Consider the following 26,254-nt stretch of genomic DNA (forward strand, 5'->3'; position numbering starts at 1 on the left):
GAAGCGGCTTAGTCATGCTGGCCACATGACCCAGAAGCTGTACGCCAGCTCCCTCGGCCAATAAAGCGAGATGAGCGCCGCAACCCCAGAGTCGGCCACGACTGGACCTAATGGTCAGGGGTCCCTTTACCTTTACTTTACCCTTCCCAAGCAGGTATATTGGCCTACAGCACTTCTCATAGTAATTTTGTCCCATAATACACTGGTAGATTTAGACATTATGCCAAAGCATATCGTGTTTTAGAATCCAAACGTTCAGACACCAACTCCTGGTTTCATATATGTCGTTCCCCCCCAGCACCTGTGGTTACTTAATTCAGGTTTCTTCACCCTGTAGCATGGCAGCCTTGACTATGCACAGTTCCCTAAGGAATTCCAGGATCTGGTAGATGAAGCAGAATGTTAATTGACACTCTTTCTGAAAAGCTACGTATAACTAGAAAACTTCACTCCTCCTCTCCCACCACCAAATTGATCTAGCTTGCCTCTTATTTTATTGGAACGACTCAAAGAACCACAAATGAAATATTGGATGGCATCCACTGGTGGATTTGCCCAGGTGGAAAGTGCTTTGGCAAGTTGGGGCAACCAGTTTCCACCGCTCCCACCTACGTGCTGTAACTCTCCACTGTGACTCTCCCGTTATGTTCTGGAGTATCCTTCTTCAACTTGGTTCTTTTCAGATGCCTGGATTACAGTCTCCCTTATCTGATGATCAGCCATACTGCAGCCAAGACTGATGGGAGCTGTAAGCTAAAACACCTGAGGGCAGCATGTTGGGAAAAGCTGTTTGGCACTCTACCCCCACCCCCACCCCCGGAACAGCCTTGGGAGGGGGGCTTAACTAGTTGAGGATAACTGGCATAAATTGGGTACTCCAACATACAGAACCACTCCTGAATATAACCCAATATCTTTTATCTGCTAAAAGGACAATTTTATGTGAATTGAATGTAATTATATAGTTGACATTTAGCCAGAATGCTGAAGCTGATACAACCAAATTATTTTTTTAGTAAGCCCTATAGTAAGGATAAAGAACTGATCTTAAAATCCTAGTGAAGGTAATTGCAGACTCCCCACTGCCTTTAATGGAATCAGGCTTTCGTTGAGCTGACCTTATAGCTGCCTTCGGAGTACTGAACCACGCTAAGCTTGTTTTTAAAAGTACATCCAATTATGTCAAGTGACATGTTCCCATTTCCAAGAAGCTGCTGGTGGCTAAAGTAATCGACTTTTACATCCCCATGACATTTGTTTTCCTAGCTCAGGGTACAGAGAAGTGCCTTTTGTTACTATTGCTGCCAAAAGAATAACTCCCCGCCCCACCCCCCACCCAAATAATCGTGACTTTGCCATAACATCTCATAGCTACAAGTCATGGGGGAAACACAGTTATAAAATCAGTGGCAATATATTTCAGAGCTAAGCTGCTCGCCGTTCAGGTATACTTTCTCTTTACAGCTGCAGATGACTGACACTTAATTGCATGAATTCAAAGTAATTGTGCATTTTGCTGGATACAAAGAATGAGGGTGACTCATCACTGATGTGATTTTTGCAAGAGCCTTGACTTCCAGCTCTAAGCCAGCAAGTCTTTTCAGCAGTGGTTCTCAAACTTTTCCCTCTGAGCCACACTTTCAGAATAACAATTTGCTCGCCCCACACCACATTTCTTATTGATAAGAAATACATTGGAAAACAAAAAAGAAACAATTCCTTGCAGTGCTTGATTGGTAACAGAGAACACAACTGCTTTACAATGTGATCGTGGGGCATCCAGGAAGTATAAAACAATGCAGCTACAATATTCATTCCAAAAATAAAATTATAAACAAGCCTCTTACATGTGTCCCTTAAGTATGCACACGAACTCAAATGAGAGGCGTGAGCTTGCTTTTGCCGGCTAATCTCATTTATATTAGGTCTAATTTGAGACAAAAAAAAATTCTGATCTTTCATATTTGTCAGAGTTGGAAATCCTTGTTCACAACAACATGGCATGGAGAACTGTAGAAGAATAGTCAAGATACTCTCCAGCACTCTGTTGAAAGACGATTCTGGATCACAGCTAGGATTGTCCTCAATATCGCTTGATGCTTTTGCTCTCATTTTGAAAAGTCTGCAAATAAAAAAACACCATGTTGGTAATATACTATACAGTACTACACTGAAATTGGGACATGGGTGGCGTTGTGGGTTAAACCACAGAGCCTAGGACTTGCCGATCAGAAGGTCGGCGTTTCGAATCCCCGCGATGGGGTGAGCTCCCGTTGCTCGGTCCCAGCTCCTGCCAACCTAGCAGTTCGAAAGCACGTCAAAGTGCAAGGAGATAAATAGGTACCGCTCCAGTGGGAAGGTAAATGGCGTTTCCGTGCACTGCTCTGGTTCGCCAGAAGCGGCTTTGTCATGTTGGCTACATGACCCGGAAGCTGTACGCCGGCTCCCTCGGCCAATAAAGCGAGATGAGTGCCGCAACCCCAGAGTCGGCCATGACTGGACCTAATGGTCAGGGATCCCTTTACCTTTACTACACTGAAATATTCAGATGTTTCTTTGGTTGTCCTTGAATCTTCCTGCCACACCAGTGTGGCTCCCCATGTCCTAGACAACCACTGTTTTACAGTCATAATAATGTATCAGTCAGATTAGGTTTTGTGCTTTATGAAAGCTAGAACTAAGTAGCGGGTTTTATAAAGGAAACGTAGGACCAAAACTCACTATGCAGCCTTTACAGGAATAGTTCATTCCTTTCAAAGTATGTGGACTTTGTTTTGGGTTATGCCCTATGTTTTCTGGAGGAATGGTTTTGGTTCCATAGGCGTTACAATGAAGCATTTTTAAGAAGGGTTTGGAATTAATTCAGGTGGTAGTTGACTTAAGTTTTACTCAAGGGTAAACCCATTGAAATTAATGAACATGACTAAGTTAGGTCCATTAATTTCAATGGGTGTACCCTGAGTAAAGTGAAATAACACCCTTTATAATTATCATATAAATCAAATCAGCACCTTAAAACCCTGAAGCAACTATAAAACCCAAAAGAAAATGCACAGCAAAGTGAAAATCCAAAAAATAGTGGATCTGAATAAAGTTTATAATAAATTATTGGTGTTTGCCAATGGGAATGGAGTAATTAGTAGGCTTCTCTGGTGTGCAAATGATATAGTTGCTCCATGTATTCCAGCATAGAACTATCTGATGATTCCTTGAAAATAAAACTTCCGCTTCAAATGATAAAAAAGCCACCTTGGTCCCTTATTCTTTGGAGTTTGCTGAAGTCTTGCATAGCTGATATTGCTTGAACTCCTCCCAAATGAGAACTTTATGGTCAATATAAAGTAGACATACATTAGCACATATTGGGATGATCATAGACTACATTTCAGAACAGATCTTTTAGGATTTTAAGCTGTACCTTTCTAACTACTTTGGCCGGGTGCTTTAAAGTTAGCACACATCCCAGCTTTTTTCTGGACCCATAATTTCAATGGGAAGTTTCCTTTTGAAGAGCCAGAGTAGCATGAATAACATTTGAGATATCCTGCTAGCAGTTATTAGTGATTGGCTTCCTGAGTTCTCTTTTCTGATATGTTGGTTGAAATGAATAAACTTACAAAGGGAGTAAAACAACGTCCCTGTTCTGTATACACTAAAGATGTTTCCAAACTTAAAGCATGGTTGCTTTTGGGAATTTATTGTTGGTGTTGTCTTGATAAATAACTTTTTATATACTTCTGACTTTTTCTAATGATGTGTGGCCTCCACATCAAGGAACTCAATCCCACCGCTCTTCCCGACTTCAGAATTTGTATGCGAAGACTAGAAAGTGACTTCAACAGTTATGCATTAAGGAGAAAGTGCTAGTCAGAAAATACCAATATGAAATTCAACAGGGTGTTCCTGGATTAAGAAGCACTAAGATTTGACGATATGAAAGTGAGATCATTTAAACTGATGTGTCATTAAACTAGAAAGAAGAAATTAACTGAAGCCTGAGTAAATACTTTGTAAGGGAACAGAGCACTTATGCCGCCTCCTCCTCCTCCTCCTTCTTTGGTGATCACTCGTAGCCCAGTAAGATTGTCTTCCATATACTGGCTGAATGTTGTCTTAACAAGGAATTCTGTGTATTACATCCTCCTGTTTTTCCAAAACGCTCAAATCCCTAAGAACCACTGTTCACAAGGATGCTCCTCACATTCACTTTCCGAGGATAGAAGTGTGCTTCTGGTAAGCATGGTTGTTTCTGAAGAAGTATATGAAATATTGGAGTTGTGAAGTGCACACCTGCTTCAAAGAGGAGCTGTTCTGAGGTATGCGAGTCTTCTCTCAGAAACATGCACAGGGAGTATATATTCCATTATTTGCCCTTTGAGCTGTCCAAAGACAAAAGTGCATATAAGCTACTCTTGAAAATGCTACCTCTACCCAGAGACTAGTTCTGCATCTAGCTGAATATTGGCTGGCAATGGTTCTGCAGGTTTTCAGACAAGAGTCTCTGTTATGTACTGAGTTGAATAGGATCCAAAATGCAGCAGTCTGATTGGTCCTAGAACAATAGGATTCAGAATGCAGCAGTCTGATTGGTCCTAGAACAATAGGATTCAGAACTCTCGACTCCGGGTATATTTCAGTCTCCAAGCCACTGAACCTGGGCCTTTCCTCATTCAATGCGTGCGCTGTACCAGTGAGCTGCAGCCCTTTCTCTTGACTTGTTAAGGCCTGTTCCTTGACTTCTGGTCAAGGGGAAAGCCACACTCTTCCTTGAGGGAGGTGAAAGATGGCAGCCGGGTCACGGAAAGACTCTTGTAAATATTTCGTCCCTGGAAATGAGGAATTATCTTGTTGGGATATGAAACTGCCGGTGAGCTGGCTCTGGAAAAAAGGCCCCCAAGATGTTAGTATTCATTTATTTACTATTAATCACATTTCTACCCCATCTTTCCTCCAAGGAACTCAAGGTGATACACATTGTTCTCCCTGTTTTTATCCTCGCATCAGCCCTATGAGGTAGGTTAGGCTGAGAGGCAGCGACTGGCCCAAGGTCACCCTGTGAACTTAGTGGCCAAGTGAGGATTCAAACCCTGGTTTGGCGGGTCCTAGTCCAACACTCTAACCACTACACTGCACTGGCTCTCTTTTGTACTAGCAAGACATTTTTCCCAAGGGCACAGTATTCTCCCAAGTTTTCAATCGGGCAACCCACAACCCATTTATAAATAGCTCTAATATAGCTGTACCCCAGGTTTTATTAGGACAAACTTGCATAGTTGTTTGGAAGTATCCAAACCAGATTTTAGCCATATTGAAATATGTGATCATAGAGGAATATCCTGATAAAACCTTGGCAGGGGTTTGCAGCTACACAGCACTTCTGCCCTTTCTGTGAGAGTTGCCACCGACCACGTCACCTTGGGAATTGCAGGTCTTGGCTGCAGTTCACAAAAGCTATGGATGTACCGTGAGGTAAATGTAACTTTGTGCAACACTCAGATGTCATCTTTTCAGATTTGAGGACGTAAGGTCAAAATAAATTTTATTGGATTCTAATAAATATAGTTTGTTCTGTAAGCATATCTATGTTCCTGGCTGCCACCAGACTCCCTGCTTTCTGTTTTAATTCCAATTTGATGCGGCTGTGTGTGAGAGGAACTCCCAAACTCATGTGCATTGTCGCGCGTCTGTGGCTTGGTTTGCTCCCTTTTTGAGTTGTTACCAGCTGGTGTGAAATAGGCTTCATGTTTCTGGTTTAACGTGAGAGGTAAATGTGTCCCGTTTTCAGATATTTGTGGGTAGTCGAGGTGACTTGGGCTCTGCATATGCTGACATTCAGAGCTGTAGTATCTATTGTATAAGTAGCATGGTCTTTATTAGATAATTGCACTGCTTTTGGGGGAGACACATTTTCCAGGTACTTTGAAATGAAAAGGCCAGTTGTTACGGATTAATATTATTGGCTGTGCAGTATGTACACTGCTTACTGTTCACTTTGGTTTGACAAGAGCCATTCAGCTGTCTTGTACAGGTTCGATACAGCTTGTGGCCAGGTTACTTGAGAGACCCACCTTATCCTTTAAGTATCCAAGAGGTCACTGCTTTCAGCAGGAGAGTTCCCCACGGCATCTTGGAGCAGGACCTGCATTGTGGCTGCCCCTGCTTTCTTCTAACAGATACAAAATGCAGCCACTGTTTATAGTTTCCAGAAGCAACTGGATACATTTTTGTTTCATCAGGCTCTTCCGTCTGGACGTTCTGTGTCTTGGGTGGTTATTTATACATTTCTTAAACCTATTTTAAGCTGGTATTTTTGTATGACTGCAAATCACCTTGGGACTTAAACAAAAGGCAATTTGTAAATTAATAAAACAAATGTAATAATCCAGTGTATTTGGTATATTCCATTCATATTCATATGGAAAAAGTGAAGGTTGTAATACAGGAGGACGGTGATTTTGGGGATGTTTATTTCAGCCATGGAAACAAAGAAGTATTCTCTTGTCGGGGGATCAAACTGGCGGTGGACTGGTTTTTGGAAAGAGGCCACAAAGATGTCACGGTGTTTGTGCCAGCATGGAGGAAGGAACAGTCCCGACCGGATGCTCTCATCACAGGTATACTTTGCTGTGCCTTCAACAGCTTGATTTGAAAAGGGTTGCTAGTCAACCAACTTTTACTCAGAGTAGACTATCCATTAATTTCAGTGAGTCTGCTCTGAGTAAAAGTTGAGTGCAACGCTATGGGACTCCAGAGTGCACAGTATTTTGCACGAATACACATCAGGCTGGCCTCATACATTTTGCCATAGAGCTGTGAGTTATAATCCAGACACCATATGAAATAATATCACTACATTGCTTCTGATCCTGTGATTTGCCTCCCCGCTAAAGTACTGCAAGACTAATAAATAAACATGTAAAGTGGCCAATAATTCATTCTCCTTATGGTTGTAACATATTGCTTGTACAGAGAAAAATTAATATGAATGAGTCTGTGCAGGGTTGTAGATCCTCTCAAAAGCTGCTTGTTAATTATGTAAGGCCCTTGCACTGAAACCTTGTCCAAGTCCTTTTGAACATTTTTCAGAGTTGTATGCACATAATGCCCAAAATTTTTAGACTCTTCCCTTTAACACTCAGTATACACGAGGTGAGCAAAAGGTTGTTCTTTAGCATGCATTTTTCTGGGAAGATTGTATCACTGGGAGAGGGAAGATGCTCAAATCCTGATTTTGATAGACATTTGGTTTAAAAACATAGCTTGTGCTTAATTATATGTTTTAAAAACATAGCTTGTGCTTAATTATATTTTAAATGGGAAACTTTTTTCTGTTCTTCTGTTAAGTATCTTTGAAATCAAGAACCCCTGTTTAATATGTGTTACTAGAATTAACTTCAGTATTCCTTGCTCCTAAGTGTAAGCATGATTGTAGATCCTGGCAAATGTAATTTATGTTTATATATTTTTAATGCGTTGCTGAATATTAGTCATCTTCTTCCAGCAGACTCAGAAGTGCTTTTGTTAAGTCATTCTTCTCTGAACATCTGCTCTCTTGTAACTGAGCTCAGTTGTAGGCCGAATAAAGTACTGACCTCAGTGCTCTGCTTTCCCCCCTTTACTATATCTAGACCAAGAAATCCTGCGTAAATTAGAGAAAGAGAAAATTTTGGTGTTCACCCCATCCCGCCGTGTTCAGGGGAGAAGGGTGGTGTGCTATGACGACCGGTTCATAGTGAAGTTGGCCTTTGAGTCGGATGGCATAATTGTGTCAAACGATAACTACAGGGATCTTGCAAATGAAAAGCCAGAATGGAAGAAGTTCATTGATGAACGGCTGCTGATGTATTCATTTGTCAATGACAAGTAAGTTGTAGTTTTTTTATTAAAAAAAAATCTTGCTGGAAAATAATTGGCTGCAGGACTTGGAGCATATACTGGATTTTATAGGCATACATACACGCCTGGTAACATTTCTGCGCATGCAATAAGCTTAATGGATCTTGTTCTTCGGTGGTGGTCAGCTTTTTGCAATAATAAAAATACAGCCTGCTCTCCTTTCATGCAGAGCATTTATGAGACCCCTGCCCCACTGAAAATTCTTGTAGCTACATATAGAGTTGCAGCTCTAATCTTTCTTCACCTATTCCAAGACAAATCACTTCATTACTGTGGTATGAGCAAGTGGTCTTTTGGTACATGAACCAAAGCAGCCTTTTCCCCCTGGCAAATAGTTGCATGTGTGTATTCAACAATTACGTGCTCAGAACAGACCCGTTGAAATTAATGAACGTAACTACACTAGGTCCATTAATTTCAATAGGTCTACAGTGTAAAGGTTAGTTGTATGTTCACAGCTGCTTCTAAAAACAAAGATAGGATCAATGTCTGAGAACACCCTTTGCCAGCCTCGCCCTCCAGACCAAAAAATGTGGACTGCACCAAGTTAGCAAAGGCTGTCTTGGAAAACAATTTCTCGAACTGATGAGACCTTTTCTCCTTCTGAGGCTTCATGAATGTAGATTGCTATGACATTCGACTCAAGTACTGCTTCTTCTGTTTTAAAGATTTCTAAATAGTGCTGACTGGTTAGGTTTTAAGTAAACTGCTAACCTTGACATTTGGTTTGAAAAGTCTTCTGCGTAGAGATCCACAAGCTGGAACTGAGTTTAAGGGGGAAATATGTAATGCTATGACACTAGCAGCTAGAGTAGCCTGGCTTTGTGAATTAATTGAGTGAGGCTAGAGTTTCAGTCTTAAAACATAATCTTAATCATGTCTACCCAGAAATAAGTCCTATTGAGTTCAGTGTGGCTTACTCCCGGGTAAATTGAGTTAGGTTTGCAGCTTTAGTTTACAAGGCTGTTTTGTTTTCCAGAACAATATATGGAATGCATCTGAAATAATCTGGGAATACTTAATATCCTATTTAGAAATAGAAAGTGGTATTCTTTTCAGATGTTAAGACCAAGAATGTGGGTTACTGAATGCCTTGTTTATTTAATTATTAAATATGTATATATCTTGATAGATTTATGCCTCCTGATGACCCCCTTGGCCGTCATGGCCCAAGCCTGGATAATTTTCTGAGGAAGAAACCTATTGTACCAGAACATAAGAAGCAACCATGTCCATATGGTAACCTTCTTTTCCTAACTAAACACTAATTATATTTTAAGAAACAAGGCCCGATTGCTTGTTTGGGTCTGTGTAAAACGTGTCTTTGTAAAACGTTGCTGCGGAATTTTGTTACAACTTCCTTTCAATAATAGGTTCTTGTCCTGTTGGCTTTGCTGAAAGACATTCCCAGAGTTGGAATGCATATTTCTGGAACTGTGGTTCACAAAACCATTGTGATCATAAGCGTATAATGTTCCCCAGACCTAAATTTAAATCCCTGCCTGATCAAGACAGCATGAGTTCTTCACTTTGAAAATGGGAGAATAATAGTAGCCTGCAATATAGTGGCTACATAGTTAGAAATCAGAGTAATAAACAGCAAACAGACCAGTGTGTATAAACACACACACTCTCTGTGTTCAGCTGGTATTACTGATGCCACATCTTATCTAACTGCAGAACGTTTAACTATCCTAAAAGCATCCTTGACCTGTGATTCAGTGTTATTTTCATCCCCTTTTGTCTTCATGCCGGTGTAGAATCACATTATCTCTTTCTCCCCCCTCCCCTTCGTTCACTTAAATCTCCAAACGACAAATTTGCAGGGAAGAAATGCACTTATGGACACAAATGCAAATACTACCACCCGGAAAGAGGAAATCAGCCTCAGAGGTCAGTAGCGGACGAGCTTCGCGCCATGTCCAGGAGCACAGCTGCCAAAGCTGCTAGCGAAGGAGGTCTGGTGAAGAGCAACAGCGTCCCTTGCAGCACTAAGATAGATAGCGCTTCGGATCTCAAGCGAGCCACTCCAAAGAGGCAATCGGATCCTAGCATAAGGACTCAGGTCTACCAAGACTTGGAGGAAAAGCTTCCCACCAAAAACAAGTTGGAAACCAGGTCTGTACCTTCCCTAGTTAGTATACCGAACTCTGCTGCTGCAAAACCCCAAAGTACTGCACCTTTGAGCAATGGCCTTCCCTCCGGAGTTCATTTCTCACCTCAGGATCAAAGAGCGCAGGGGGCGTATCCTCCAGTGTTGATGGCAACCAAAAACCACGGAACGCCAATGCCTTACGAGCAGTATCCCAAATGTGACTCCCCTGTGGACGCCGGCTACTACTCCATGCTGAACGCATACTCCAACCTAAGCATCTCTGGCCCGCGAAGTCCCGAAAGGCATTTCTCTTTGGACACCGACTACAGGATTAGCTCGGTAGCTTCCGACTGCAGCAGCGAAGGGAGCACCAGCTGCGGCAGTAGCGATTCCTACATGGGCTACAGCGACCGGTCCTACGTCAGCTCTCCCGACCCCCAGCTGGAAGAGAACTTGAAGTGCCAGCACATGCACCCCCACGGCCACCTGAGCTCGCAGCCCTTCCTGCAGGGCTACCACGAGACGCTGACCAGGGTGCAGAGCTACAGTCACGAAGAACCAAAGCACCACCACAAATCTCCGCTTCCCTACATGGCGGTCCACCTCCAGCATCCTGCCGTCGGCGCTCGGTCCAGTTGCCCTGGCGATTACCCGGCTCCCCAGAGCTCCCCCCGCTCCAAGGGCAGGCACCTGGGGAGAGCCCTCGTGTCCACCCGAGTAGACAGCATATCGGACTCGCGTCTGTACGATAATTCCCCGCTGAGGCATCGGAAAACGTACTCCGGCCAGGACGGACTCGGCAGCTGGGACAGGCAAGGCTACGGGGTCGACGCGTACGGCTACCGCCAAACTTACTCCTTGCCCAGCAACCCCAGCCAGCCGTGTTACGAGCAGTTTGCCTTCCAAAGCTTGCCTGAGCAGCAGGATCAGCCTTGGCGGATCCCTTACTGCGGGATCCCCCCAGACCCGCCGCGGTACCAGGATAACCGAGAGAAGGTCTACATCAACCTGTGCAACATTTTCCCTCCCGATCTTGTGAGGATCGTCATGAAAAGGAACCCTCACATGACGGACGCTCAGCAGCTCGCTGCCGCCATTTTGGTGGAGAAATCTCAGCTCGGTTATTGAGGACATGAGGAGGATGCATCTTTGCGGTGTCTTAATAGTTCCGTTTCAGCTGTAACGCTGAGGGAGGTTTGCTACAATAGCATGTGTGATCTCCTTCTCAGCAAGGAGGTTATATAGTAATCCATTTATGTGAAATAACTGTGCCATGGAATCTGTATGTGCAACCCCGTGCATTGGAAATGACAGGTTTTAATTTAAATTCTCACTTGGATTTTATTTTTTATTTTTGAAGAATATTTCATGACTGGATATGAATCTTTCCAGTTTAATATATTATTATATCTGTGATCTCTTAATATGTTTCTTTGGTGCATCGGGGGGTTTTATATGCAGCACTTTTTATAACGTCGTTACGTGTTTATTAAATTAATGGGTGTTTTTGTCCTTCAGAGTGCAAAAAAAGTTTTCTTAAAAAAAAAAAGCTGCAGAAAACTAAAGAGGATTTTATGCACCCAGCAAATGGTTTTTTCCCCAAGCTAAGCTTATTGTGAACTTTTTAAAAATTGCAATTAAGTTATTTTATTGTGTGATCTTTTTGCTATAATCATTTTATTTATAGAAAACAAAGGTCTTTTACAGCACTGACTATTTTTTTAAAAAATGTTTTGAGTTACCAGTTTTAATGTTGCAATGGGTAACAGTGTATTATTAGTACTTTATAGTATGGCACTTTTTTGTTGGTTTTTGGTTTTAAGTGACATTATTTGTTTATCACTGTTAATTTTTGGTGCACGCAAGAGCAATCACTGATGGAGAAATCTGCCATGATTAATTTATTATGTAGAAGGCAAAAGCCTTGGATGCAGATTTTGAAGATGTTGCGCTCATCCGACTCACACTGTCTAGAATTAGGCTACCAATATATCAGTTTAGGTAACTTATCCACACTTTCATGAGTCAGAAACTGAGATTTGTTTTTGTCGTGTCTCTTGCTCCTCTAATTAATACGCAGGTATACTGGACAAAATGTGTGGGTTTTTTCATACCTGTTTTTAAATGAAACTAATTGTTCTCAATGCAATTTTTTTTTTGTATATAAGATACTATTTTTCATGCTATTTATCAAGGCTGGCCTGAGAAGGTTTTATGTTGTGTTGACGATATGCAACATTTTTTTATAAACTGCACTATAGTATAATAGAGCATTGTAACTGAGAACAGTCCATCCTTTTTGTAAAATACTGTAGATGTTCTCAAAGTTAGTTTGTCTGGCCTGCTGTATTGTGCAGGCATGGCTCTTTCTGCAAACAACATAGATTTAGAAGCAGACAGAACCGTCTCTTCTAGTATTAGTAAGGGAGATTTCTGGTTTTTAAGTCGTGGGTTCTGCTAGCTCTTCTAAAATGTAATCTTGCATAGATAGAATAGTACTAGATCTTGCAGGCAGTAACTTATACATAGTGAGCGTAATCTTACACACTAGGATTCCCTGCAGAGTGACCTAATGTGATGTTTCCCTAGTTGAGCCTTCAGCAACCTGGCCCCTTCCAGATGTTTTGTACTTCCAGCCCCAGCCAGCACGTCCAAAACATCTGCAAGGCACTGTCTTTGCAAAGGCTGCTCTAGTTTATCATCTTATTGCTGATAAACCAGGTGCACAGCTGCAACTTGAAGACCCTGTAGAACCAGAAAGTTACCTTTTACTGTTGATACAAATTGTATCTTTAACTATGATAATTATTTTGATTTATAGATCTAACTTTAAGAAAAAAAAGGAAAAGGAAAAACCACGCACAAATGTGTAAAGATAATTTTAGACTTTGGGCAACATTTTATTCCTTATTTAAATGAGAAAAAACCCCTGTAGATTTCAAATCCTAAACGGTCAAATAGGCAATTAGTTGGGTTCTTATTGTAAACAATATTCTCTCTCTCCCACCCACCTATTTAAATATACCTATTCTTCTTCTTCCTTCTTCTTCTTCTTCTTCTTCTTCTTCTTCTTCTTCTTCTTCCCCTCCTCCTCCTCTTAAACCACGTTGAATGAGATCATATATAAAAAAATAATGATAAAATGCTGCCTGAAAAGAATATCCAAGCACCTTTTGAATAGGAAAACATTTTTCACTACTCGTGCAACACCGTGTGTTGCGAGAAGTAGGATTTTGGTATACAGTAAATGCTCCTGCAAAGCATTGTGCTTATAGATGTATCCAATAATCTGAACCATGTTCAGCTACTTTAATTCAGGAACTGTTCTTCTACACAGCTTTCACTGTTGACTAGTGAGACAGGATCTCAGTTCTGTCAATTCAGCTGCCCTCCTCTGGGTACTGTCTTAACACTCCCTCCGTCTCCCCTTGGGGAGAACTTCTTGCCCTGTCTGTTTTCTTTCTTCTCGGCTTCACTGTTTCTTGTCTATACAGAATGTGTTTTAAATGGAGAGGGTTGTACGCTGCATGCTTCTTCCTGCGTAAGCCCTCCATTAAACGAATGTGGTTTGCATCAAAGCAGGTCTCGTTCATCACGGTGGGCTTCCGGTGGACAGTTTCCACATGCAATTTGTGTGTTGTTTATAGCTTATACTGTAACCTTGAACTTGTATTGACTTTCTATATTCCTTCTGAAGTATCGGTGGATTCCTGACCCAGTGTCTGCAGAATGCAGAACTCCTCTCTTCTGGAATGGCGCCATTTTGTATTTATTGTTGGCCGGCTTACCGTATTTCACATGTTCATGTCTGACTGCGGCGTGGAGCCTGATCTTGCACTGTATACTACAATGTGAAGTGAGCGTCTTCCGTGAATGTGTGATGTAGCTTGTGACTTTTGCTGGGCTGAAGATCCCAGAACTCCTGGAAGCTCTGTTTCAGCATCTTCCTTCAGTGTTGATATCTGGTCTTTTGTTATTGTGGCCTTCCTTGGGCTCCATTAAAAGCTGGTGTAAAAAACAAAAACGCACTGTTTTCTGCTGCAAGAACTTTGCATGTGTGCTTTTTTACCTTACAAGGAGCTCCCAGGCTTTGAAGGACTCAAAGCTCCTGTCCTCCGAATGCCCTTTCCCTGAAAGCAAATGGTTGGCCAAGTATATCCACAGCTGTGCCATCTCTGAAGCGGATACTTAACTGTCTCCGTCGATTTGACTATGACCGGTAGCAAGCTTTTCTGGATTCAGAAACTGCTTATCTGCTTCTCCAGGGAGCAGCATGTTGTTTTGCGCACACCAAAAGAACTGGAGTCATTGGGCAGCTCTTACCAGCAGGCAGCAGCACGGCTGCTTTGCATTTTAACCACATTGCTTTATGCACACCACCTCCTATGAACCTTGGCTCTTCTAAGTTGCTCTCTTTCTCCTTTGACGTTCCAAAACTCGGGACCCACAGCCACCCCAACCCCCCTCCTGGGATGGCTTTCTGTAGAATATATATGGTAATAGTTTGCAGCAATTGTAGGACAACAAGGAAAAGGGAAATGCTAAGAAGATGTCAGATCTGTTTTATGCCGATTTATTGATGCAACTTTTGGGTTGGATCCAAATTTGCATACCAAATGTAAGTGAAAAAGCATGTCTACTCGTATATGGGGGAAGAGGCATTTTGTTCTGTGGGGAAGGCGTCTTCAGGGGATGGAACTGGAAAGCAAGCAGAGCACCCATGTGCAGAGGGTGTTATAACTGTGAAGTTAAAATATGTGATATATGATCTTAGGAGATCAAATACCTGCTTTGTTTTAATTTATTGCAACATACAGACATTGGTACACGCAGTCCAACTTTGAAATTTGAGCTGAGTTTTATGCTATTATTATCATCACTATTGTTTGGAAGTACTTAACAGAAGGGATGGAAAATTTACCTGGAAACATTTCAGGGTTTTGGATTTTTGGGAAAATCATATGTGTGCATGCATGTAATTATACTGTGTACTTATATCATGCTCAACCACATAGAAGCCCCTTTTAGATCTACCTATGATGGCAAGGTTAAACTCCTTGCCATTTTGTGCATGCATCTCATTAACATGTTTGGAACTTCTGGCTATTTTTTTTTTTTTTTTTTTACCTTCTAATATGACTCCAAAGTTACGAGAGTTTAACTCCGTTAGGTTTTGCGTGTGCGTGTTTAGCAAATTCTGACACTATGAATAGGTCCATGGGCTTCGTTTCTGAAAGCGGAGCTCTTCATTTTCCAGTCCTGCTGTCCTCTCCCAGTCTAAAAGACAGTAGTAGTTTTTTTTCCCAGAAGAAATAAGAATATATACTATGCGAATTTTCAAAATAAGGGGGTTTGTGGCATCTTTGGAGACTGTAGCAATTTCTGCAGCATCCATGATTACACCTCCTGGTGAGTCAGCAGGTTTAAATCCTTCCCAAGTCTCTTCTGAGAGACAACGCAAAGGTTGTATGTGTTATATCGCATTTTAAGTGTAAATTAAAATGGAACGTGATTAAGGACTCATTCCTTGTGTGCCTTTATTCTGCCTTTTATTTAAATTTCCCCCTTCCTACCATTTCTTTCACCTCCTGCCGTTTCTCTGTCTTTATGGTTTTTGCTGTTTTTATTACTCTCAGAGTTTTCATTCCTCTGTTTTCCTTTTCAGTCTTTCCACATTCTTTTTTCCTGCCTCTTAGTGCCTGCTTCCCGTAAGGATTTGACTTTCTTTTTGCCCCGCATCCATCCTCTCTTGGGAGATCTTTCTGCCCCTTTGCGTCTCAAATAGAGTATTCGCTGCTATTCCCCAAGCCAATCACTGTTGTGGCCTCTGAACTGCACATCTTCCTAGAGAAGATACAGTTTAAGTTTTTGAAAATATCTGGATAAATCTGAGTGGATATTTCTTAGTAGTATTGGAATGGTAACTATCCAGTATGTTAATCGGATTGTTCATCTGTATTTTAAAAATAGCTTGGGGGAATATTTATTTTGATATATTGCATATATTTATCTGGGAAATTTATTGATCCTAACATTTTGAGGGAGAATAATAGGAGAACTTGATCTTCTGTTTTAAAATTGGGGGAAGAGCAGAAAGGAAGTACGTATTTTAATAGACCCTTTTAAAACAAACCTTTTTGGCCATACATCTTAAAAGGGTTAAAATCCAAAAAGTGATTTGCATTTTTCATGCTTTGTAAATGACAGAAATGTTCACGATATCGCACACAGACCCCTTATTCTGAGTGCAGATTGATCTGCATTCATCAGTTCTAAATGAAACTTTGCTTGATAATAGAGCTTTAATTAGACTTGAAACATCGTTGTTCAAAATTATGGAATTGCACTACTGAGGTGTTGATAACTAGAGACCTTTGGATGTTTACCAACATTTACTGGACTTTCAGAGGCATGTGATCTTTATCAGAATTCCTTCACAATTATCAACAGCATTCACATTTGGGGCATTGGCTATGGCATACGCTTATGAGAGAACATTTTGTGACCTTAGGAATGTACATGTTGTATGCCTGGGGGGGGGGGAATAATGTTTAGAAGAAAGCCCAACAAAGTTCCCCAAGATTACAAAAAAATTGCCTTCAAACTTACTGAAGTTTTGTATTTGTACAGCTTTAAAATACTTAACTATGTGGTATAGCAGTAGTTTGAATTTTCTTTCCATCTACTTGTATTCCTAGTTGGATGGGCATTTTGCAATTATCCTGGAGCTAAATGTAAGGAATTGCTTCTGGTGATGATGAGATGTTTTAGTTACAAGTGTTCTTAAGGGGTTTTTTTGGGTGGGGGTCATCGTCATTGTGGTCCCTGCATATTCCCTTCAATTTGAACTTGTTGGGATCTTGTCTATTTGGAAACTCATATCTGTAAAAAAAGAGGATCAACATGTCCATGAAAAGTTTGGTGCAGCAATTGTGTACTCTTCACTGGCTGTTCTTAAGCTGTGGCTATTCACATCAAATAAAGCAGTACATGGGCATTGGAAAAATAAACAAAGCATGTACATGGATTCTATTCTTGGACAAAAATAAAAAAAATGCAAAGCATGTATATGGACTCTACAAAAATATAAAAAATTATTAGGTTCCCCCTCCCTTCATGGTTAGACTCTCCTTATTTCATACTGATGCTCTCTCCAGAACAGCATGAAATCGTAAGAACTATTTGCTTGAGTTGTCTCAGAGAAATTCCGCAGAGCTAAAAGGATTTTGAACGCTTTGCATGATATTAGTAGAAATCTGGATCATTTTAAGGTCAAATTCTTTGACACTTTCACTCAGCCTCTCCCCACCCCACCCCTTCTTTAGTAGCAAAAAGTGTATCCTGGCATTTCAAATGAGAGGTGAACCATGCAGTAGGAGATCCTATATGAGCACCTTAGGCTAGAGAGATCACCTTTTCTTTCCTCTGTGCTGCTGACATATATGAAGTACACTATATCATGGACTCATTGTGTGACCTTGGAGCAAGCTATGCCTTTTCTTCAGCAAGGGCAAAGAATCTGAGCCCCAGTGGCTTCAGGATTCTACCTACATTCTCTGCAGCCTTGCTCCTTAACACACACACACACACACAGTGTTTTTGTGTGGCTGGAATATAGTCTTGAACTGTGGTTGTACCTCTGGCTTGCCTGAAGGATGCCGAGGTATTCATACTGGAGGAAACAAAGCTAAAGACAAATGATTCACTACCTGGAGAAATTGGCAGGCCAGAGATTTCTGCTCAAAAAGCCATTTCAATCTGTATGCTGCTGCACCGCTCTGGCTCTCATGTAATTGTACTCCTTCGCGTAGGGGCAGACCATTCACAAGCAGAGGCCAAAAGCGAATGTTAAAAGCTGAGTCATCTCCTTGCCTCTTGTCGCTTGCTGAGGTTTGGACAATTATACACAGCAAGGTTTCCAGCAACTGCGTAACAGGAATGGGTCACGTGGGGCCCTCTCAATGTTGATGAACGAACCCCACATCCCTGGCTAGGACTGGTGGGAGTTTGGGTACAACATCTGAAGGGCTGTAGGTTTCCCACTCCTGGCACAACAGCTACAGATAAGGAAGAATTAAAGTCACCAAGCAGGCACACAAGCATCAAAGATGCATTTATTCAAGTACATAGGTAGAGACAATTTGCAATATATGCATATAATGCCCATTTGAGCGATAGTGAGGAAGGGAATCAATCGGCTGTAGCACCTTAAGAGGAAAACTCTGAAAAGATTCATTTGCCTGTGACAAATTATGTTGATTTAGGTTTTTATATGCCATCAAGGCTTAATATAAAATGTGTAAAAATGAATAATGTAAAGGCAAGAGAAACAGAACAGCAGTTACTTTTACATTTCTGATTCTGCCAGGGTTCATGCAGAGAATATTTAAAAGATCCCACTTTTAAAGAACAGTTTGCCGTTTGCTATATTGATTTCCATTATAGCTGCATAGTAAACAAAGGTTCTGATTCTTCGGCCTTTGAGGAAATAGTCACAGCCATATTTTGGGGGGGAAACATGCCCCCGATCCAACGCTTAGGAAAAAACCCAGTTACGAGAACTGAACCAAGAGATCTCCAAAGCATGAGTTGCTCTCCATCAAGAAAGTTGACATATACTTTGCACCTCTTGTGTGTTTAAAGGATTGTAAACTTTCCCAAATAACAGAAGCACAGAGGCAGGCCTGGATAGACCTCCGGTTCTTCTGCTGTTCCTGAATAAGTTTCTATCCTAAGGGTTGCAAGAGATCGTACTTTTGTAACCTGCACAAAGACACAGAAGAAAAACCAAGCAGATTTAATAAGGAAACAGAAAAGAGCCACACCCACCACATTTATAGCTGCAGAAGCACCTAGAATGAAAAGAGATGGGTTGTTTCCAAAAGAAATTCAAATTTTGCTTTTCAGAGGAAGAGTGAAGAAGTTTAGACTAGGAGGCCTATCTGGCAGCTGTGGCAACTCTGCATGCACTTGGGCGTCCCGTTGAAGTCAAGAGGATGTCAGAGCTCATAAATTGACACTGCATTCCAGCTAAAATGTGCATTGACTTGGCATGCAGCCAAACATCAGCAATACTACTAACAATAAAAGTGTGACTTTTGGAAGGCTCTCCTAAACTTTGACTAGCCTAGTGAGCGCAAGGAGCTACCATAAGCCCTACTCACATGTTCAAAGGATGCACCAGCTTCACCACTAACCTTTGTGAGTTGAATCCAAAGGTCTCAAAGGGGATTCTTCAAGCATTCAGGAAAATGCACTAAGAAGCCTCCTGGGGATCAGGGCCCCAGTGGTGCAGAAAACTGTTGCAGAGAGGAGTCTAAACACATTCAAAGACCAACCACTTTGACCTCAATGTACAACAGTTGGCAGCAGAGTCAGTGGGGATTTGGGGGTGGGGTGGGCACTTACAGCCCGGGACCCCCTCCAAAAGTTTTTGGAAAACCTGAATAGGGTGCTATGCTAGCATACATACCAACAGCTGACTATCCTTGCCAAATATTTAAAGTGCCTTGAAGGTTAGCTAGCAGTTTGGTATGCTGACAGTGGTTATTCAGGGTATTTTCCAGTTTTCAAAACCCTTTTTTTAAAAAGGCAGAACTCAGATTGTACCTCAAACCTTATAAATGCAACAAAAACACTGATCAAGCTATGGGCAGGCAAAAAGCTAAATATGACACAGTCTTGGAAATACCCACTGGTAAGTTTTGAGGCCCTCCAGAACTATTCTTTTAGTACTCACCCTTTTGTTTTCCACTTTTCCTTATTGCCTAAAAAAAGTTCAGTTTGACAATCAGATCATTGTCGACTCTGCCGCATTTCTCAAAAGCTCTGCTGTTTCTGTTGTGGCAGCCATTAGCTGGTAAAGGGGCACCAAGATATACCAGCTTCTGATGCTAATTCATGACATCAGCACCCTATCAGTCATACCAATGTACTGATTGCTATGCCCTGTCCAGAGCTCCATTTTGCCTGCGCAACATGTCTTGGACACAGCTCTATAAGAATACTACTGCTTTCCTAAAAGCCCTATGAAAAGTGATTTTAAAAGGGCATTTTGAAGAGCCCCAATCTCTTAACACTAGTATCCTGGCACGTGGAAGCAAAACATTGGAGCCCTCCGGAATGTGAAAAGGATTTTTCCTCCTTAGTGGTGGGGCTGAATATCTGCTGGTTATCGCTTGCTGCGTTTCCTCTTAAACACTGTAGCAGCTGTATGGAAACACTGCTAGCACAAAAGGTGGACTGTGCATACTTTAATAGGTGGAAAGTATGGTTATATTTATATTACGCATAGAGAGCTGCATATTGCAGCTTCACTGTAATGTCTCTATCCCGAAAGACCTGCTATATGTTGAGGGCTTAAAACCGATGTAATGGATGCAGAGTGTTGTGGACTGAAAAGCAGGTGCATCTCTGTACGATGGCCAAAAAAGAAAAGAAGACAAATGATGCATGGGGTGGGCATCATTATGGAGATAGAAGGGGTGCACTGCAGACAAAGCCGAGCCCTGCTGCTTTCAATAAGGCAAGGGGCTTTGTGAAAGCACATCCCCACTGCAAGAAATGGCCCCCAAGGGAAAACAGAACAGAGGTCCAACACAGAGCCAGCAGGACTGAAAATGGAGTGGGATGTATGCTTTGCCCACAGGTTATTTTGCATATTCTTGTCCAGCAAAGCAACTACGAGTAACCAACTGCACACACCAGGCAAAACAGAAAATCAGCGTTTTTTATGAATAAATCATTTTATTTCACCTCTTGTCTTCTCCTGGTAATGAATTGACATCGCCCGCCCTCTTTTTTTGCTTCCCCCTGGGAATAGTGGGAGAAGTCATCTTTATATTTTGAGGTGGAAAAGTCACATTAACAGTAGAAAAGAGCCTGGTGGATTCAGAATATTTATTCCGCCCAAAGAAAAGGCTTCTGAAACTCAGAACATAAAATATACATTGGACGTTTCTTCAGCCTTACCTTGATTCTATTTCGGCGAGGAAAGGGGGAGGCGGAGAACATGCATCTTATCCCATTAGGTGGAAAACGTGTGTGAAATGCAGTGCATGGTTGAGGAGCCAGGATCTGAACAACAAAAACCTACACACAACGGTCCACAATGATAAACAACAAATACATTCCACAAAGGACCATAGAAATGTATGCATGCCTGTTTTGTATGTGTAGTGATTTTCTGTTTGAAGACGGCCTGTGGAAAATCTAGTCTAGTGCTACAACCTCCATCATCATCATCATTATCCTCAGCCTCATTTGTTTCTTCTCTCTTGTCCAATGACTGAGCCAAATAGTTGCCTTGCTACTGCTGGCCACCAGCCGGGGCCCTGGCAGTGAACTACAATGAATCCAAGATGAGTCTCAGTTATAAAAGCCAATGCCTTGGGTAGCTTGATGATCAGTGTAGGACAGCCAAATGGACTGCTTGTTCTGCAAACAAGCTGTGATGGCCTGGGATTCAGATGCTGAACCTGAGGAATCCCAGCCTGTACAGGATTCCCCACCTCCAGAACCAGGTGAGCTGGGGCTGGGGCTTGAACCTGAAGGGTCCTCACCTGTGCTGGATCCTCAGGTGCAGGCACCAGCTGAGCCTGCTCTGGCTCCTGAGGTGATGGAGGACCCATTGCCTGCAGGTGTTCCACTCTCAGCCCCGTCAGGGGAAGCTGAGGTTGCCTCTGGGTCCGGTAACCCTCCAGCCTCTTCTGAGCTGCAGAGGCTCAGGGCAGAGAGGCGGAGGGAACTAAGTTCCCGCAGGAGGAGTGCTCGCCTCCAGGCCAGGAGAGGCGAGTCACCTGAGGATCGGGATCGCCCTATGCCTCGGGGTAGATAAAAGCCAGCCCCAGTCCCAAGTTGCGGGAACAACTTTGTTGGTTGTCAGTTCCTGCCTGAACCCTGTCCTGCTTTCCTGCCGGAGCTCCTAACCTCACCCGACTCCCTGCCCTGCATCCAGCTTCAGCTTTTACGGACTGCCTCCATATTGCACCTTCGACCTCGGACTGGACTCGGACCTCACCTCTAGGTTAGCCCACGGGACCAGCACACAAGGGGGTGGGGACTGGAGCAGCAGCCTGAGGAAACTTCCCAGTATTCAGCTTTACATCCTGTGCTCCCCCTGCATCTTCTAAGCAGTGGAAAAGTCCTATTTTGGAGTCTTCCTGTACACTACCTGGGGACCAGAATCAAGTCACAACTATGGTAAACAGCTTTAATTTGTGCACTTGGACTGCAGGGACTTGAGAATTGTTGATGTATTACAAAACAGACAAGCATGAGACAGGACATGGATCAGTGAGAGAGCATCTGCTTTGCATGCAGAAGGTCCCCAACTAGGACAGTGCTCTGCAAAGCCAGTGTAGAAAATACTGAGCAGGATGGACCAATGGTCAGAGTAAGTAGAAGGCAACTTCCTATGTTCCAGACCGGCTTGCATATATGAAACGGAAAACGTATTTTGGGTGTTCTGGATTTCTCAAATTACACAGCTTAAAAAAACCAAACAAGTGAAGTCCCATTTTATATGCAACATTAAGTCAATGGTGTTCAAATGAGCTCCCTCTCAAATCTGTGTGTGATGCTAGCAGTGAGATCTTATGCTACTCATGCAACTCCAGGTCACAAAGCTGGAGCATACATCAAGGAAAAAACCTCAATTTTTGTCATATGAACACCTGCTGCCTAAATAAGCTCTTCGTCCTCAACAGCAATTCTGTGCCAGTGATTCCTTTTTTTCGAACCTGCAATTACCCTTTTCCCTTGTATCTGTAGTGAGCAGTTAGTGCCCCCTCCCTCCATAGGAGTGTCATTTCTGCTTACATTTTAAATGAATTCCCATTACAAGATTTGTCATCTGTGTTCCAGACATCCATTCACTAGTCTTAAGCAAATTGTGATTCCCCCCCCCCCCCAGCAAAACCGAACAATTTTGCTCGGGAAAGATGAGATTAAATAACAACAATGGATCTCAGAAGAATGAACTGTAGTCTCTTTATTGTTAGCCAATGAATGTTATCCAAAATAATAGGTGTTATTAACTGTAGCTTAATTTTACAACACAAAAGATGCTAAGAAGGGGAGGGGGAAGAAGAGGGGAAGCGTGTTGAAAATTCCTTCACCAAGTTATTTTCTTAATGCCTCTGCATCAATATGTGTTTCCTCAACAGTTGGTGACAACCATCACCATCACTTTTGTTCACAGTGAAAAACCTCATTACAGACGTTAATTCCTGGTTGCTTAGAAAAAAGTCACACAGTTTTATATATGGATTAGATCCATTTTAAACTCTAATCTATACATTGTATATTATGAACAGCAAATCTAACTCGTATTTCCCCCCCTTACACTGATAGTCTGGCATTGTCAATGCACGAACACACATTTCAGGGAAGAGCCATACACTGCATTCCATTTGCTATGGCAAAATATTTTGAACACTTTGGACATATAGGTCTCATGATCTGCTGCATGAAAATGTGCAAGGCATCTGCCCAATTTCTCTGACTGCAAGCAAAAGTGCCCAGGGCAAACATTTGAGCATGTGCACAGCTTTTGCACACCCGTGCAAGGAAAATCAGCTACCAGTGTGTCTGTGTTCCTTTCATGATGTCCTCTCTCCAAGATCTCCCTTAAATTTAAGGGTGGGGTGGGGGACAACCCTCAAGAAGGTTCAATAAGGAATCCTTATTAAAGGATATTTAATAAAATGGCAATTTTAATAGGGAAGTGTAAATTTTGAGTGCATAATACCAAAAGGTTAGCTGAACCATCCTCAGGGAAAGCAGGGCTTTCTCCCAACTACTAATTAAAGAGTTATAAAAATGGTGCGTAATTTCATTCATAAACATGGTCCTCAAAAGTCAACATGCCAATTAATCATCCCAAAGAGCATTAGATAAGGGTGATTCAGCAATGGTTCTAAACATACATTCAATATTACCTGACTGTATGCTAAACTTCAGCCTAAATGTTTGTTCATACAACTCATTTGCCCCTGTTCTGCCACAATTCCTGTGACTGAACTCCCTGAAAAGCGCATATATATATATATATATATATATATATATATATGCACAATTCCCTTGCATCTTCAGTTATCATGGAAGGAACAACCTTGATGTGTAAGTGGGCCCTCAAAGCAAGTACAAGGCAGCATTGTTTTATGCAGACTTCATTAAGAAATGAGCCTCAGAGCAACATTAATTTAGTACAAAGGAACCCAAGACCCAGAAAACATGCTCAAATGTTTCACACCCTCTCAGTGGATCATATACCAGTTCCAGGTTACATTTAAAAAAAAAAAAATGGAAGATACATGGTGCAGAATTTTACTCAACAAAAAGGCAGCTGAACACTGTTTGAATACTACAAATCTATGCTGCAATAGAACAAAATATTTAAAGAGTAAAGGCTCCTAGATTTGTATAGTGTTTAGCTATGCAGAAACCTAGCATAATGCAGTTTGCGTTTCTATACGGTGTTTGAAAGACCAGTCATCATGCATATCGTAGTGAGGTAGGCTAGTGTCCCCTCCATGGGACTGATGTTTTCATATGCTCCCTTGCCAGAAAGGTCCAGGGTTTCCCACATTGCAATTCATATGACAGCTAACAAAATGCAAGGGAAAGAGAACCCAGAGCAGGGGTGGGGGACCTGAGCCCTCCAGATGCTACTGAACTAAACAGCTCCCATTTTTCCTAGCCATGCTTGCTGGGGCTGATGAGAGTTGTAGTTCATCTGGAGGGCCAAAGGTTACCTATCCCTGTCTCGTTTTTCCTACTTTTATCTGAAGAACTGAAGACTTCAGCAAAACAGACCTATAAGCAAAAGACTTTCGACAGGTTAATGTTCCACTTTTTTTTTTAAAGGGGAAAAAAGGTATGTTGGAACAGCTACCTGCCATCTAGACCTTTGTGAACAGGCAGGCAAAGAAAACCATCAATGATGACAGGACGTGAAACACCAAAGAACTCCACCTAACAGAAGAAAAACATCACCCCGTAACCCCTGATAAATTAAGCAAGTTCTTGCAAATTCACTAAAATGGAAAAAGAAAAGAAAAATCCAAAGTGCACCCATGCCAAAAACTGTGGCCAGTTATAAGGTAAAAGCTAGTGTTCTTTCAAATCATTCCTGTTTAGGTTAACAGCTTTGTCAGTATAAGATGGTGGTAGTCCTCCAGAGGACAAAGAATAAAAAAAACCATGTGATATGAGATCATGGAGATGTGACCACCACCTCTCCCAGAGAGCCAGAGCGGACAGGCTGCCTTATTGTTGAACGGCTTTCATGAAATGAGTTTTAACCACAAACTGGTATAAATGCTTTGGCAAGGTGGGGTGTGTTCCTTTCAGAAAGGCCTGCATTTCTCTGCTGGTGGTTCAAGCTTAATGAAGAACATATATGCAAAGTAACAGCTCTCACATTGCTTCAAATTCATCAATGCGCTGCTTCGTATTGCCTTGCCGGATCTGTCGAAGAGTCTTGTATTTATCGCGGCCGGCTTTAACGTTCTCCGCATGAAGGACATCGTTCTGGGTCTTCTTGGTGTCGTCTCTGGCTTGGGCCAGCTCGGAACTCAGGGCCTGTGGAACAAAAGCATTGCCGGTTTAGACGCTGCCAGTTCTGTCAAGTTCAATGTTTCATTTGCAGTACAGGATTAATCTTCCAACCAAACAGCCAGAACGTATACATACATAAAACAAAGGGGTATACATGTGCAAAAGGGGAGATGATATATTCTTGTTCCTTTAGTGGACTATTTTCAGAAAATTCAACTTAAAACAAGGTTTGGAATATTTTTTTCTGGAGAACAGTTATCAGTGTCTCATGTATAGCTCCTCAATCACATATTCTTAGAAAGAATTGCAACAGAAGGGGACATAACGTGGTACAGAAAAGCAGACATATTGTATTAACTTTTGTGTTCACTGTTTGCCAGATTCACTGCTCAGGCCAACCTATGATACAGCAAAACATAGGCAGGTTAAGATTTTTTGATTTTTTAAAATTACATTGGGTTTAGTGAACATTCTGTTAGTGCAAAGATTTCTACTTGCACAACGAAGCATTCCCTCCCCCATCCTCCTGTGTGTCCCAAAATCTGTTCTAGAAGTTCCCCATATCCTCTGGCACAAATTTGGAAAGGGAGACTGCAAAGGGGGGGGGGAGAGTCTTGTTACAGAAGTAGAAATCCTTGCTCTGATGGGACACCTTAGTTGACTACCCATCATGCTCTACTAAACTAACTTATTTACCTATCA

General features: G+C 42.0%; 2 protein-coding genes and 1 long non-coding RNA gene across 12 annotated transcripts in view; 1 reads left to right on the top strand and 2 right to left on the bottom strand.

Annotated features, from left to right (window-relative positions):
• Positions 1 to 15,507, top strand: part of ZC3H12C (zinc finger CCCH-type containing 12C) — a 48,101-nt gene extending 32,594 nt beyond the window's left edge. For all 8 annotated transcript variants that reach the window (XM_081003496.1, XM_081003501.1, XM_081003498.1 and 5 more), the window contains 4 exons: positions 6,475 to 6,614; positions 7,629 to 7,863; positions 9,029 to 9,135; positions 9,723 to 15,507. In XM_081003496.1, the coding sequence (XP_080859622.1) occupies positions 6,475 to 6,614; positions 7,629 to 7,863; positions 9,029 to 9,135; positions 9,723 to 11,119 (1,879 nt within the window). In that variant the 3' untranslated portion in view covers positions 11,120 to 15,507. The remainder of the gene's footprint in view (positions 1 to 6,474; positions 6,615 to 7,628; positions 7,864 to 9,028; positions 9,136 to 9,722) is intronic.
• Positions 15,508 to 18,088: 2,581 nt separating this feature from the next.
• LOC308475503 lies at positions 18,089 to 21,439 on the bottom strand. The gene is made up of 2 exons (XR_013985271.1): positions 20,963 to 21,439; positions 18,089 to 18,754 (listed from the first exon to the last, which is right to left on the bottom strand). It is a non-coding gene; the product is annotated as an uncharacterized lncRNA (long non-coding RNA).
• A 1,528-nt stretch (positions 21,440 to 22,967) lies between these two features.
• The window catches only part of RDX (radixin), a 32,390-nt gene continuing 29,103 nt past the window's right edge, over positions 22,968 to 26,254 (bottom strand). For all 3 annotated transcript variants that reach the window (XM_081002158.1, XM_081002159.1, XM_081002160.1), the window contains one exon: positions 22,968 to 25,576. In XM_081002158.1, the coding sequence (XP_080858284.1) occupies positions 25,412 to 25,576 (165 nt within the window). In that variant the 3' untranslated portion in view covers positions 22,968 to 25,411. The remainder of the gene's footprint in view (positions 25,577 to 26,254) is intronic.

The sequence above is a fragment of the Podarcis pityusensis genome, assembly GCF_964106645.2.
Source record: "Podarcis pityusensis genome assembly, chromosome: 4".
Classification (NCBI taxonomy): domain Eukaryota; kingdom Metazoa; phylum Chordata; class Lepidosauria; order Squamata; family Lacertidae; genus Podarcis; species Podarcis pityusensis.